We start from the raw sequence: 16,302 nt of genomic DNA on the forward strand, positions 1-16,302 counted from the left end.
GTATGTAATCAGAACTGTAAGCATAATTTTATTTTTAGAGTTAAGAGAACCTTTTAAATAATATTTTACTTGGTTTCAGAAAATCTAAACATTTATTCACATTTACTGCTGTCTAAAATTTCTGAGAAAAATAATGCTGTGTTTCTAAAGCACAGAAGAACACATCATGGAAAGGAAAACATTATATACAAGTTAAAATAAATACATCAGAAGCATTATCCCACTCAAATACATAGAAAACCAAGCTGTATAGTTGAATGTCTGTTAAACACAGAGAGGAGTTTACTAGATTATGGCGGTCATCCACGACAGCTTTCACTCCATCAAACTAGGCTGGGGCTGCATCTGAAGCCCAGGCTCTGCTGGGTAGGTCTGCGTCAAAGGGGAGTCCTTGGGCTGCAGTTTGGCTAACCGGCTGCGCAGATGAAACCAGAAACTCTTTCCTCTTGACTTCTGGTCAAACAGCAAGCCCGATGCTTTGGGGGATGTTAGTAAGTTGTGATCAGGAGGTTGTACAGCATTTGGAAGCAGCTACAGAAAACTGCAATTGTTCAGTCGATGGCAAAGGAAGCTGGTTTGCAGCAAGTAGTGACAGAAGGTGGGATGCTAGAAATGACCCTCTGGCAGGTGCGAGAAGGAAGACAGAGTACATCAGCAGGGACGCCTTCAAGGCAAAGATAGACATGAAGCAGCAGGATTGTCAGCAGAGATGTCAACAGAAAGAGAGAGCAGAGCTGGGAGAGAAATGTTGGAAGAAAGCAGAGGGCAAAGTACAACTGGTGAGAACCTGAGAGCAACTGAATTGTCATGTAACAGCTTCTGGCTGAGCACTGTTAGACAGGAATGCAAAATTAATAACTGCTTGTAAGAAAAACGCTTGATAGTCAAGGGGTAATTGGGCCACACCAGGCTCTTCTGACAGACTGAGATGGGTATAAAGGTGGAGACACAGGCAGGCTAAGATGTAGAAAGATGTGTATTTGAACACTTCAAAGGAACAGAAGGTACAGCACATCTCAAGCAGCTGTGGCAACAAGTAGTTAAAGCAAGTAGCCATAGGATTTCAGATGAGGGGTTAAATACTTTTTGGTGAAGATCATTAGAGAATTGCAGGAAAAAAAAGCCAGAAGCCATGTTAAGATCCTTGCGCGTAACTTTTGCAAACTTCCAGATCAAGCAAAAGCTGTTTTAGGAAAACTCAGCCTTGCAGGAAAACAGAAACAACAGACACTGTTGCAATGAGCGACTGTGGCGTGATACAAGCCATCAACAAGCCATCAACTACATCTTCACCTCCCGTTCAAAGCCTTGAGTTTATTGACATTTATATGGGAAACAACTAACAGGAAAAGGTAATTCTATATAAAAACAATATGCTAACTAGAGGTTGCAAAACTACGCCCCGAAGTTAGGAAATGTCAGAGATAAACTCGCCCTTGTCACAGTAATTCAGCTTTGTGCCAGCACAAGGCTGCAGCGCGGCCAAGGGCGGCGCACAGCCCCCCCGGGTCCCGGCCCAGCACCTCAAACACAAGCAGAGCCCTTTCCCTGCCTGCAGCGGCCCCGCTGCCGCCCGCCCTGCGCCCAGCGCGGCCCCTCACAACGCGCGGCCTGCAGCAGGCCACCGGGCCTGCCAGCCCTGCTCTCGGGGCTCCCCCAGAACCTCGGGCCCGGCCCAGCGCCGCGCAGGCAGCCCCGCTCCGCCCGCTGCCGGCAGGGCCCGTCCTGCGGCGCGACCCCGGGCCCTGCCCGGCTCCATTTCCCGCCCGGGCCCCGCCGTCACCTGACGCCTCTAATGGCGCCGGGCGGCCGCGCGCCCGCAGAGCCGGCGCGCCCACCACGTGACCCGCCCGCCGCGCGCCCCCTCCCCAGCGGTTGCGGTTACCGCAGTCCCCGGCCCCGCCCCCCCGACCCCGCCCCCTCGCCCCGCCCGGCCCCGCCCCCTCGCCGCCGCCGCTCCCTCCGCGCGAGCCCCCACCCCTCCTCCCCTCCCCCCGGCGCGGGTCGATGCGCGCGCGCGCGGCCGGCGGCGTCTCCTCACAGCGGCCGCGGCGGTGTCGGCGCTGACGGGGCCTGGGAGCCGGCGGCAGCGGCCGGTGCTCCGGAGCGCGGCGGAGCGGGCGACGCCTCTTTTCCTCCCTCCCGCATCCTTCTCCTCGTCCCCCCTCCTTCCTCCTCCCCCCGCCTCCACCCCCCCGCACGCAGTCACCGCGGTTCCCGGCACGGACAACATGGCGGCGGTGTCGGGGGCCGGGGCTGCGGGCGGCTCTGCCAGCGCCGGGGGCCCGGAGATGGTGCGGGGCCAAGTGTTCGACGTGGGGCCCCGCTACACCAACCTCTCCTACATCGGCGAGGGGGCCTACGGCATGGTGTGGTGAGTGCCGGCTGCCGAGCCCGGCTGGGGCAGCGCCCTTGCCCTGAACAACTCCCTCCTTTCCTCCCCGCCGCCCTGCCCGGCCGCAGCCTCCCCGGGGCCCGGCCCCGGGCTCCGGCCCGCCCTTGCAGGGGGGGAGGCCCGTGCCTTGCCCTCGGGGGAGGGGAAGCCGGGGCTCAAGCATCTCTGCCTCGCTCTCCTCAGCTCTGCTTTTCCCTTCGTGTTCCCGAGGTTGTCCCTCCGGCATCACCCTTCCCCTCCCTTGTTGCCGCTCCCCCCCCCCCCCCCGCCCCAAAATTCCTCCATCGATGGGTGCAGCTGAACGTCTCGTTTCCTTTCAGTCGTGCGTTTATTTTCTTGAGTATTTTTTGTCCCTGCCTCTCGAGTTAGTTGCTCTCTTTATTTCTCCGTCTCTGTAGCGCGATTGCAGACGTTCAAAAAGGGGAAAAGGTCCTAAAATCCTGCTGGCAGGATTCCCTTTGTGCCCCTGCGAACGCTCCCCTGGTTGCGTGTCCCCGCGGTCACAGTTGATAAAAAAAGTGAATCTGTGCGTACGAATTGCTGCCCCTACCTGGCTCTTCTTAGGACGTGCTGTCTGTGCTGCGTAGCCTGCCAGATTAGTGCCTAAATTAACATGTATACAGGCGAAAGTTCTCCTCAGCCCTTCTAGCTCTTGGTTATTTTGTATAATGAAGATGTATACTAAGTCTCACTAAAAAGCGATCGTGTGTATTTGCTTTGGTTAATATCAGTTTTAAAGAGCGAGGTGAACTATGAAATACTATGAAATACTGAAAATATAAGCTAACCAGACTGAGAGTGTGAGATGTTTTTTTTAGCAATCTTAAATGAGTTGGGATGATGCTCTGTGATGGTATATCTAGTGACTGGGTTATAAATCTGACATGCTCAGTGACCTTACTTAGGATTTCTTATTCTATCTTCTACTCGTAAAACAGGTTAAAAAAAAAAAACCTTCTGAAATAATTTAAGGGATACAGATGAAAAACTTTTTTTGTTATCGTTTTGTCAACTTTCTTCCAACACTGCTGCTGTTTCTTCAGCATCTTTTTTTCACCAGAGGTACTAAATGAGATTTACAGGCTTTGACTTCATGAAAGCTTTATCAGCATTAATTTCTCTCTCTGATGCTTAATCTTTTGTAAACTAGTGCGTTTCTCAGTGAAGGCTCCTAACAGCCTTCAGCTGTATGTTACAGATTTTTACAGCTATGGGGTTTTGCATATAGTCATTGAATTTTGCTGGCCTGTTAAGATGAAGTCATCCTGTATTTCAGGGTGAAAGCTTTCATCTAGGCCTGAACTTAGCTGGGAGATGAGCCTCTCTTACAAAGTTTTGAGTTGTGGCCTTCACGTTTTTGCTGTTGGGAAGAACCTTCAAAATGTTAATCAGAAACCATGTTTACTGTGTAAAAATATCCTTGTTATTGTTTTAGTGTTAGAAATCACAGCAACATATCCAGTCCAAAACTTGTTGATGTAGCTTATGGTACACGCTGTATTTTATTATGCTGTACTTTATCATCTGAGCTAGGGCAAGTAAACCAGAGCAGATAATCTCGGTACTAACTGCACTGGTTTACATTTGCAGTCTGATGTAGGAAGGTGGTTGGGAATAGTACTTCCAAAATGTATGCTGTGTGTAGTCCGGTTCATGCCAATGGGCTGTTAAGTGTGTTTTAACAGAGAACGTGTTAAAGCTAAAATATTTCACCACAGATCAGAGATTACAAGAAGCAGTACGATGGCAGTTGATGCCCTTTTTTGGCATCGCTATGCTAGTGAACAGATACAGGGGAAACGGGGACACTTTCTGCCCCTCCAAATGGTATGTTACTAAGTTCTGTACTGAAACTGTTTCCTCTCCAAAACTGTTTAGGTTAGCTTTTATTTTAAAACTTACTCTAATACATTGTGTCTGCTATGAATGCTATACAAAATTACTAACAAAAAAATCCAAATCTCTGGTTCAGTTGAAATATGCACTTGGCTTCTGTGTTTTCTACTCTGAAATTATTAATGTGAGATACTAAATTTGGTATGTTGTGCTCTTAATTATTGCTCTTCTGCCTTGGGTGTGAAATGACAGGGGGCAAAGTCTCAGTTTGTATTGTATACTTGATAAGGAAAGTGTTGGATGCACTTGTTAAATGCCATAGCAACTGTAACGTATTGTAGTGCCTAACATACAAGCTACTATGATTAAATAAGATTACTTATCACTCAAGGGAGGTATAGGTTATGCAGTTTAATACTACGTGTTTCTTATCTTGCTTTGATTACTAATGCGGCGAGGATCTGCAGAAGCTTCTCCCTTGGGGGGCGGGGTAGAGGGCAAGCTATGAGTGTGCAGATGGAGATGTTTCCCGCAACTGCAAAATCCATTTAAATTTGTACACTTTAATGAAGGAAAGCAGAGCAGCCGCTGATGGTTTTGTTTTAGACTCACAGCTAACGTGTCCGACCTGGGAGATGCTAGTTATTTACAAGTGCACTGTGCCATAAGGCTTGTTATAAGGAAAACAAGTGATTTAATTGTTAAAATCCTTTACTCTTTTCCTTGTTTTTCCTAGTTCTTATATTTCTGGATCAGGGAGTTGAAAACAATAAAATTCTTTTAATTATGTTACTGAATAAAAGGGCAAATGAAGTATGCTCAGGATAGTGCTGTTACCGTCAGTCTTCCATTTTGATTTTGCAGCAGAGAGAATAATGTTTGAGAAATATTGATCACAACATAAAATAACAGCACAGGAAACAGAGGAAGATGTTGACTGAATAGATTGTACGCGAATGTTCTCTCATCTGGATTTGAGCACCCTTAAAGGCATTTAACTCTTTTCCCTAGTGCAGTCATTTTTAACATATTCAGGTTTTGAGTAAAAACGAACTTATCAGAGCAGTGTATTTACTGCTGTGTTGTGGTTGCACTTTCTCAGCTTCGTGAGCAGAAAAGGCATGTTACCAGGCAAACCCCCATCTTAATGTCCTCCAGTTAAACTCCACCAAAAACGGTCATACTTCGATACAGGCTTCCATCTTAGAAATTTTGTTGCTGGGGGTGAAGTGGTTAATAAGTGAATATCCATGTCAGTGTCCCTTTCTAACCTTTTTTTTTTGTTTTCAGTATTTCTGCATGTGAAACTAGGGATGACCACAGTGCAAACAAAGTTTCAGCCAAAATCCTCAGCACTTTCTAGGACTGCAGGACATTCTTTGAGCAATTTAGTCATACAGTCATGTTTGTTACTCTGAATTAATTTATCCAAATATATGGAAATGTTGTGTTTATTTTTTTTTCTTCCACTTCTCTTTTGCTGAAGAGTTTTTGAGGGGTTTTGGTGGGAAATTCTTTTTGTGGATTTCCCTTTCTTTCAGTGCAGGGGATTATCAACCTCAGAGTCAGCTGGGACTGACTTTCACACCAAGTCTGAAGTTTCAGAACTACCTTTCAGACACAGTGAAGTGTGAAAGGTTTTTGAGATTGTCTCCTCCTTCCCAAATGTGTGTGGGGTTTTTTTTTTTTTATTCTTTTTGCAAAAAACCCAAAATCAACCTGTTAACAGGCCATACTTTAAACACACTGAAACAGCGATAAAAATGTGATTGTGTTGAGCTTTAAATTTCCAGTGTGAATTGTTCTTCAGCCAGATGTCAGTGGTAATTTGGCAAGGACGATCACTTGACAGTTTAAAACAAGTCATCTTTCGGGAAAGAAATGGTGAACGTGAATGTGATAGGGATATTCTGTTTTTTGGAAGTCCTTTTTGTCATCAGGCTTATGTGAATGTGAAGTATTATCACTGCTGCAAATAATTGCATAGAAATAATAAACATGAATGCAGTCAGAAGAAAACAATCTTGAAGCTCAAATCTTGCATTTCTTGGCCTGAATTTGACTGGGTTGTTACAAAGACGTCTTTGTGTTACTGATGTGCTGTAGAAGAGTCATATTAGAAGTTAAGGTAGTCAATAGATAAACGTTAAAGTACTACTGAGTAGAGTATTTAAAACATTTGGCAGTAGTTTTTTCAAAGTTCTCCTGCTTTTCACTGTCTCAAGGAAGACCCCTACTTTTGGCAGATGGATCATTTAAAATGAAATCTGAGAAGTATGTGCATGAAGAGGATTGAAACAGAAAAAAAACATAACGAATAGAATGATTTACAAGGCTTAGGTATTTATATTAAAAGATGAAAATAGAATACTTGATGGGATTGATGGTTGTGTAACATTTTCTCTCGAGACAGTCCAACATTACACGGAAAGGTAGCGTTTGCATCCCTCTCTGAGGGTCACATTGGTGATCTGGGGTGGACTGCTTAGTGGCAAAGATCAGAAACAGCCTGTAATTTTTTTTCTGTTAAGTATTGCATTGACCTGGAGAAAGTACCCTGTAATGACAGGGCAAGTATAGAGATTCATGGCTCTGCTTGTATGTGCTTTTAGGGAGCACAGGCTGGGTATGGGTGTCAGTGCCTTGTAATTGACATGTTGGGGTCTGTGTAATAAGGAAAACAGGGAGCTAATACAAGTTAGCCAACCCTAATAGGTCCTCCTTGGTGCAAGGATCAGGGTAGAGAATTAGGGAATGTAATTGGTGGCTAGTTATCAGCTTCTTCCCTCTGGGGAGAAGGCCAAGGTAAGCATTTCCCTTCAGTCACTCAGACTTCTGGCACTTGCTTAACCTGACTAGCACTTGCTTAACCTGACGTGGAAACACAAGGAGCAATTAGAGCTGCTTTTCCTGCTCTCCTCTGTGATGCGACAGGTTGTCGGCAAGCTGTGCAGCAGGCATCGGGGATGGGACAGCAGCTCCTCGCTCTCTCTGTTCCCATCAGAGCTGTCTTTAAGATTTGTGGAAGATGAGAGGTAGCAACTTTTCCTGTCTGCCCAAAGTAATGGGATACTAGCTTACGAGTGTGCCTCAGGGACACTTGCATTTTGTAAATAAATACACATTTTCTTAATATAGCGTGGTCCAGCCCACAGAAACAGATAGAGATAACCTGTGGGGTTTTTATTAAGCATCCTTTATTAAGGCTTTTGTGTTCACAGTACCTGTGTGTCATTGCATCAGTCTGTCTCCTGTACCCTTACATACAGCTCTTGAACCTGTTGCCTGCCTTCCATCACATCTGATGGATGGTAGAAGTCTTAAAGATGGAAAGTTTCTGCAAGTTTCTTAAAAATAGGTATTTTGCTAGAGGGAAGAGATCCTATGTGCTGCTCCACTGAGGAGGAGACTTTATCAGGAGGTCACATACGAGAAGTCAGACTCCCCCAGAGAGACATGAGAGATGCCCCAGTTTCACAGGTGGATTTATCGGTACCTTGAGACCAGAAATGTGTATTTCTAGGGCACGAGGCTCTGTTAGTTCAGTGAGCTCCTTGTTTAGGAGTGGGGATCTACAGCCCCCAGAAGAGTTAATACTTACCAACTGAGTAGGTGTACGGTTCAACTTGAGTTGAAAACTAATACTGCGCCAACATAGTAATTTTTTTAATGCTTTTTATGCTGATGCTTTGTCATAGCTTTCAGCTGTCATCTAGAAATGAAATTAACTGATCAATTTGATATTTAATAAAAGTATTTTATGACGTCTTGCTGTGGAATGTTTCACAGAATCATGTAGGTTGACAGAGACTTCCTGAGGTCATGTAGTCCAACCTCCTACTCAAAGCAGGGCTGATGTCAAAATTAGATCAAGTTGCTCAACTTGTCCACTCAATATTTCCAAAATCTCCAGGGATGGAGATTCTACAACATCTCTGGGCAGCTTCTGGGTCTAATGTTTAACCAACTGCCTAGGGAAACTTTTGCCTTTAAAAACATGAGAGTTTCCCTTGCCACAATTTGCGACCGCTGCCTCTTGTCCTTTGTACCTCTTACCTCTGAGAACAGTCTGGATCAGTTTTATCTGTAATCCCCCTTTACGTAACTTAAAACAGCAATTAGATGCTTTCCACACCCCCCCTCTTTTTTTCCCCACTCCTAGTCTATACAAACCCAGTTCCCTCAATTTTTTTCTTGTATGTCATGTCCTTCATCCCCCTGTGCACCCTAATGGTTTTCTGCTGGACTTGCTCCAGTACTGGGAGAGAGGAAAGCTGGACGCAGTATTCCAGATGTGGCCTCGCAACAGTAATCCCTTTCCTTGACCTGCTGGCTACGCACTTAATCACGCAGCCCAGTCCATGGTTAGCCTTCATCTCTGTGAGCAGGCGCTGCTGAAGGATGAAGTTGGATGTTGTTCTGGTAATCTAGAAAATACTTTTACTTGCACTTAAAGTGAGGCAAGTAATGCCTGGAAAAAATCCCCAACCCCACAACATTTTATTAAGTGATTTCAATTGTATTTGATTTTGATTTCCAAATCACTCAAATGAAGTATATGGAGCCATAAACATACTTTAGAGTGTAACTTTTCTTTTACTGTGTTGTAAGGTAGATTAAATTAATAGTATATGTGAAATGCAGCGATGTGTAGTTTGTTTCAGGTGATTTATCTGTGTATTAATTGTTAGGTCAGTTATTAAAGAGAGTTGTTTGAAAATGAGTCATTCACAAGCAGAAGGGAGCTTATTTTCCTTTGCTTTATTACAACTTTTGGGCATATAAAGAAGCTATTCTCAAACTCATCTTTTTGCAAGGTGTGTTAAAAGCCAGATATGCATTACTTCATTATCAGCTTTGACCAGGCCGATTAGTAAGTTCCAAGTAGTGATAAATGTCATTAATTCAGATGGGGTTATTTGATGAGATCTTGGTAGATACTTTGGCAAGACGAGGTTTCTCATACTCTGTCGGCGTGCCGTAGGTTGGTTTCTGTTTCAGAGAGCATTCCTGTCCCCACCCCTTTCCGCTGGGCGAGAGCTGGCGCAGGGCAGCCTCGTGTCCCCTGCAGAAGGGACTGCACCCCGGCTTCCACCCAGGAGCCTCCTGGTGACTAGAAATATTTTTCTATTGGATTTGGGCAGAGTCTTCCATGATGGTCCAGTTTGTAGTGGAGCTGTGCATGTGTTTTTACTGTCTGTTTTGTTTAGCAGTACCTAAAATCACAACAACCGAAGCTGAGGGAAAATCTCTTCTCTTGGAAGTTCTTTTGTATTTTAAGAAAATTTTCATAAAATACTGAAATACTCTGTGGTGATTAGAATGCAAATGAGAGTTTTTGTTACATCGTAGAAAGTAATTCGCCTGGGTTGTGGGTATGTTTTAAGTACCAGCAACTTGCAACTAGGCTTACGGTTTATAATATGCAATTACTTCATTTTGCAGTTTTCCTTAAAATTAGCAGCTGTCACTGCAGTACCTTCTCGCTTGTTTGGAGGGAAGGCAGTTTGCTCCACGAAATACTGCTGATGTGTCCTGAGTAAAACTTGAAGTCATTTGAGCACCGCAAATCAATACTCCTCAAACTGCTTCAGTCTGGAATTTGCCCAGTTTTATTGGGATTTGGATGGTGCAGAGAACCCCAAATGACATTCAGGCTGACTTTTATATTGGATTTTTTCTGAGTGTTTCATAATTGTGAAATATCTTTTAGTTACAGTAGCCACCATGTCTTAATGCTGATACTCTGTCTGAAGAAAACACAAAACTGTTAATATATTGAGGGGCTAGGGTTTACTGTTGGCATGTCTTTTTAAAGAGATGGAAAAAAACATGCAAAAAATGCCTTGTAAGCTGATCCTGAAGGGAAGTAACTTCTGATAGCGGTGAGATGCACACTCGGTGCTAGTGGTTTGTTTTTTTTGTTTTGTTTTTCAAGTAGAATACTGAACTAACCATGGCAGAGTGGACAGTAGCAACGAGCTTGCATTCTCTAGTGTTTGGTGATGGTTTTCACTTTGCACTGATGTTTCTACAGGTTTAGGAAAACCTCTGCTTCTAAATATGCTTGAATGATTTTGTTCAGTGATTTATTTCTTTCTTTGTTTTCTGTTGGAGTGAAATACCGTGAGCGATCTCTTCTGAAGATTTATGTCGTGTAGAATCAATTAAATAAACTAATTCCTGAAAAATATAGTAATTGTCTGGATCTTGTGTTTTTTCCTTTTTCTGAAGCTGATTTTAGGAGGAGTATTTGGGATATAAGTCAAAGTAGAACCTTATTAGACAAAAGAGTAAACCACATTGGGGGATTTGTTAATGCCGTTACCACTCTCAGCGCTCGGGTAGTGCTCTCCCTTCTCTCTAGGAAAGGGGAAATATCTCCTGCACACAGTTACGGTGCCTGCTCTGCTGTCAGGGTGGTGGCAGTGGTTGTTTCCCAGGCTCTGGAGGAGCACTGGTTATGTGACTGACCTGCTGTCGCTGTCTTGGTGGCTTTTTGTTGCCTCTTGGGAAGCCATAAGCCTGGGAGGAGGAAGTCAGCGCTTCATCAGCTCACGTGTGGAGGTTTAGCTTTCATGACAGTCGGGCCTAGGCACTTAAGCTGTGGTTTCCATGACTGACTTGTGCTGATACTGGGCTGTGCTGCTTCTAAAGGGGCAGCCTTTCCTCCCGTGCCTCGGGTCATGTCATTCCTGCCTCCGCTCTTGTGCTGGTGCTTACACAGCTGTAGAGTTAGCTGTGTTGGAAAACTGATTTAGCTGAAAAGTTACTTCGTAAAAAGTAAAATAAAATTTAAAGGTGGTAAGTTGATGTGACTAGTGCAAAACCCTGTGAGTGCCAGAGCTGACATGGGAAGGGAATAGGAATACACAGGTAAAGACTTCTGTACTGTTGCTGTTCATAAGCTGCTTTGACTTGGAGCTACTTCAGTTCTCTGCACGGTCACAAAGAAAGCTACTGCTCCAACCAAAAAAGTGAGAAAGGGGCAGGGTTGTCAGGCACAAAAAGGAGAGTGAACCACAACCACTCGTTTTAATTCACTGAGTCCTTAGGTTGTCTCAGATGTCAAGCTCTTAATTTTACCCTGAAATTGATTCCCACAGGTATTGTCTTTAAGTTTATATAGAGAGAAGAAAGATAGTGATATTCAATATAATATCTTAGCAAAAGCAATGGTTGCTTTTGGAATGAGGGGTTTGTTTCGCAGATAGCCAAAGGGCCTTCAAACGTAACAGTGAAGTTTGCTTAAATGTTAAATTTGGCATAGATGCTATCAAGGGAAATATTGGCAGTGGAGAACCTGTAAACCTCTAAAATGGGGAGGATAAGTGGAAAGGCAAGAAGCAGACAAAACAATAAGATGTAGAGTTGTCTGTTTTCTGAAGACCAACTTGAACTGAAGTGGCGTAATGTAGAATAGGCATATATGATGAAGTCACAGTGCTTCACAGCTAAAGGTATAGAAAGAAAAAGTCATATTATAAGAGATTGAGAAAGTGATCAGTTTTTTCGAACAACTAAGATTGATCAAAACACCATGAAGTTAAATGACATCTTTAGCCAAACAATACAGAACCTGGGGTGAAATAGCTAATATTTTTCTAATACTAATGTTAAGGTGTAGTTCTAGAATTGCTGCTCTTCATAGTTCTGCTTAGTAGGTGCTAACAAAACACAAATCATCTGGTCTGCCACACCCGGGATTATGAATTGACTGAGCTGGCGAAAGTAATTTATTTAACAGGCTCCATTTTGCATGACTAGCTATTTGTTTTCAAAATACTAGGAGTGATCTACGGAATTAAACTATTAAATCATTATTATTATGTGCATAGTAAATAGTTTAAAATTATAATGCTTTGGAAGGTTCCATCAGATTTTACTTTTCAAATTCTGAAAAATAAAATTGTGCCTTTGTAACCTGTCAGAATTATTTGAGTAGATAGATGAAAACAAATCTGCTATAGGAGGTTACAAAAGTGCCTTAAGAATTTATGGCGTGAAGGGCAGTAACCTGGAGTAGATCAGAAACTGCCAAAGAGTAAAAGAACTTATGATTAATTATTCGTTCTTGACAGGGGAGGAAAGAGTTGGCATAATTGTGCCAGAAACCTTTAATATTAGGATTGATTTTGACTGTTATGAGAAAGATGACTGAAAAAGTAGGTGGTAAAGGTGAAGGTAATGCAGTTACGTTTTGACCCAGTAACCTTCAGAGGTTAACTCAAAGCATGATATTCTGCAGTGATTACTTGGGCATCTTGCTATGGACTCGTGACAAAATAAAGGACACTGGCTTAGAAATTATATTTATTTTCCCCCTTGTTGGAAAAGAAAAAAAAATCAACTTTATAAGAAATACAAACAAAAATAGTTTGTTTAGGTATCTTCTATAACAAAACCAAAACAAAACCATAGCAGTGATCATTTGGTGATGAGCAACAGACAAAAAGGGATTAGGAATATGGATAAACTCATAAGGAGTTTGTAAAGTATGCCAGTTGCTTTGCAGAGCGGTCATGATAAGAGGTTTAGAAACAGGAATTCATATTTTCTTAGCCCCAAAACAATAGTCTACCCACTGATACTAGAATCTTGACAAATGAAGAACTACCTATAAAAATGCAAAAACACCACCAAGATTTTTCAAATAGCATGTAATTAGGAATTTTCAGGTAGGGCCAGATTAATACTACTGCAAATTGGATCACATCTACTGTGTAGTTATTTTAATGTTCTCTTGTTGCTCAGTCTTCGTCTGCTGCTGTTTTTGTAGCATGAGATGCAAGAAAATGGGGAGGAATTCTCAGTGAGTGTCAGTGTCTGCGGGCAGCCGTATGTCACAGCAGTGCATATTCTTTTTCCTGTATGTCACAGCAGTGCATATTCTTTTTCCTTGACAAAAACAAGACTTAAGATAAATCTGAGGTCATCCTGTAGTTTATAACTTGAGGTAGTTTTCCGACACACTCAACAAATGGTGGGGAATTCAGCAATCAGATCATGATGAGAAGAGGGCTGTTTCTAAACACTCAAACTTTTGGCGATTCAGTATGTAATTCTTGCATCTAAGCTTACTCTGAAATACCTCAATTTTGAATTCAAGTTTTTTGGTCTCTTCTTTAATTACAAGCTATTAGTGCTTATGCATGTTTCCCAAAGACTGAGAAGATAATATGTACAGCTGTCTTTTAATAATCAGTGGGGAGTGTCTGTAGCATACTGATAGATAATTAAGAGTGCTGAATTACAACTGACTTGACTTTTGTCACTCAGAGTAGGATGAAAAAGTACGTGGTGGTTGTGTTCTTAAAGTTATTACAATCTTTTCATAGCTTGGAAAACAACTAGAGCCTCAAGGCTGAGTAGTTTTTTGTTTTGTTTTTGTTTTTTTTTTTAAGAACCTAATATTTAAGTAGCCCTCCGTTTTCATGGACCTACTGACTTTGCTCCATGGTAGGAATTAGTCTGTAAAACTAAATCTTTAATGGAGAAAAGTAGAAGCGTATGAAGATGCCCTTGTTTTTGTAGTTCATTTCCTGAATTCACAGCTGAGAAGCCTGGGAGATGTTCTGTTACTGAGAACCTCTTCTAGAGAAAGCTAGTAAATCAAAACAAAAACTGAGGGAGACATGGGTTGTCTTTTTCATAAACGGAGGTCTGTTAAAACAAGGCAAATTATCTTAATATGAATAGGCACATATTCCTTTTAAAAGCAGGTGCTGATTCTGTCAGTGCTAATAAAAAAGGTCTTATGAATAAAACACTTGTCTTCAAAAATATAATGAATAAATGGAACAAAGTAACAAATATTTATAGTAATTGTAGGTGTTTACAGTTGGGGACAAAAAGTATATTCAGTGGTATAACAATGACACATTACTGAATGTCCTCAAATCTGAAACTGTCTGACTACTTTTATCCTTTTTCCAGTCTCTTCGGCATTTTAATCATCTAGAATCAGAAACTAATTATTCTGAAGAATCTGAAAGGGTTAATATCTGATTATGAAAAAACAAACAAACAAACAAAAACAAACCCAAAAAGCCCAAACAGTCCCCTCCACAAATCTGCACGGATAACACCACCTTCCCCCACCCCCAAAAATTGTAGCAGTCTGTTATGGTACTGCTGGTTGTTACTATATCATAATACTGCGTTATTTTTCTTACAGCAGTCTTAAAAATAAGTTTAAGCTATTTGCATTGTAACTTGATAAATGTCAGCATGTTGTAGAAATGTCTGTGATTGAGCTAAATGTAGACTGAAGGAAAAGATTAAAGATCTTCACAGATCAGCTTGTTTGCTGGGAATTATTTTTGCCTTTCCTCTCCTGGTTGCAAGCAGAATTATTCAATATTTTGGAAAGATTCTTATCCCTTGATATGCCCTTGGAATCTTGTTTCCACAGCAACACAAAGCTACTGATAAAACATCCCTTTTAAACTTCAAATCAGTCTTTTATTTAGAGCTGTAATTAGGGTGTTTGCCGGTAGCATTGTGTATTTTCATGTGTATATATGCATATGCTGAGAGCAGCCTGTAAAACAGCCATAAGGTGAATAATCCTAGAAGTGCTGGAAGAATATCCCGTGCTGGGGTAAGCCTTCAGGCAGCGTGGCAGAGGAGCGTACTGAGGCTGGGGGTGCCGACAGAGTAGGCAGTTGTTTTTCAGTGGTTATATGAAGGCACAGCCCTCTGTGGGATGTGACTATTGCCAGGAGCTGGCTCCTTTCCTCCCGGCAGCTGCAGCATGCTCTCACTTGTTCCAGTTCTGCTCCGAAATGAAACATGTGAAGAACAGAAATGGATGGAAGAACGTGCAGCAGCCATTGCGGGTAGAAGGAGCTAAGCTTTGGCACTTGTCCTGATCTGTCTGGTGAAAAGCTTTCCTTCCTTGAGAAGGATTTAATGGGAGAGGGGCTCCATGTCAGAGGTTCACCTTAGCAGTTAGTATGCTGGTTTCTGTAGGCTGCTCAGATACTGCGGGGCACTTTCTGGTCAGTGCGTTTGGAAGCAGCCCCACCCTGGACTTCTTTTGAAAAAGGAAGTTGGTACCGGAGCAGCAGAAGGATAAACGCTGGCTTTAAAAGTTGTGTGGCACAACTTTTGGGTTATGAATGCTCATTTGTTTATTTTGTACTGCTGTGCAAGATGTTTTACTTAGTCAAAACTTCGTTTTATATTTACAAGATACTTAATATTAGGAATGATAAACTGTACTGCTAGGGCTTGTATTGATTTTCATGTGGCATCTTAGAAGTATCTAAGTAGTGGTGCTATTGCAGGTTGTCACAGGAGAGTAACCACAGCTTGAAATAGGAATAACGTTGTGTATCCTAGAGTTGGGCAGTTGCAAAATCTAGACTTAAATTTATCACATTACAGATAAATAGCACTCACAGCTGAATGGTTGCATCAGCATGTGAAGCTGCACATCACTGGGGTGGAAATAAATCCTTCTTTCTGAATATTTAGTGTCAGTAACTAGATTCATCATAATGTGAATAACACACAGGCTGTTAAAGGGAAAGTTCTATGTGCAGTGATTGGTACATGTGGTTAATGACTGGAAACTAAAAGCTATAAATTAGCACTCCTAAAGTTGTTTAGGACATGAACTGTTATTCCCCCTTTACAGTTTTTTTTCTTCTATGGAAAAAAGTCTAGATAATGGAAGGTCCTTGCCTTTAGAAGGAGCCCCAGTTAACTGCTTCAGTGAAAATGTAAACAGTTGTGAGGTTTAGTAGAAGCTGAAAGTCTGGACAACTAGGTTAGACTGTGCACACTGGGACTGCACTTGCAGAATGCAAATAATCTGAATTTGGGAGGTGCTGGGTGGTGGATGGGATGTATATGTGGAGCTGTTCCTTTTTGGGCTGTAGGGGGAGCACAGGCGATTATTAGTTGTAAAATTAGATCTCTAATTCTGGCTAAGGCTAATAAGCAAGATGAATCCTGCATTAAGTGGTAAGTAAGCTGTTACATTAACTGCAGTGAGTTAATGCATCGAGGGTTTGGATTTGCACTTCTTATAGTTGTTTCATTTGCGAACACTACAAATGGAC

At 42.5% G+C, this 16,302-nt stretch overlaps 1 protein-coding gene across 1 annotated transcript in view; it reads left to right on the top strand.

The window, feature by feature from the left end:
* The first annotated feature begins 2,029 nt into the window (after positions 1-2,029).
* MAPK1 (mitogen-activated protein kinase 1) overlaps positions 2,030-16,302 on the top strand; it is a 40,652-nt gene continuing 26,379 nt past the window's right edge. Inside the window, exon 1 of the mRNA XM_068412214.1 lies at positions 2,030-2,374. Within this exon, the coding sequence (XP_068268315.1) occupies positions 2,232-2,374 (143 nt within the window). The 5' untranslated portion in view covers positions 2,030-2,231. The remainder of the gene's footprint in view (positions 2,375-16,302) is intronic.

Source organism: Nyctibius grandis, chromosome 14, assembly GCF_013368605.1.
Source record: "Nyctibius grandis isolate bNycGra1 chromosome 14, bNycGra1.pri, whole genome shotgun sequence".
NCBI lineage: Eukaryota > Metazoa > Chordata > Aves > Nyctibiiformes > Nyctibiidae > Nyctibius > Nyctibius grandis.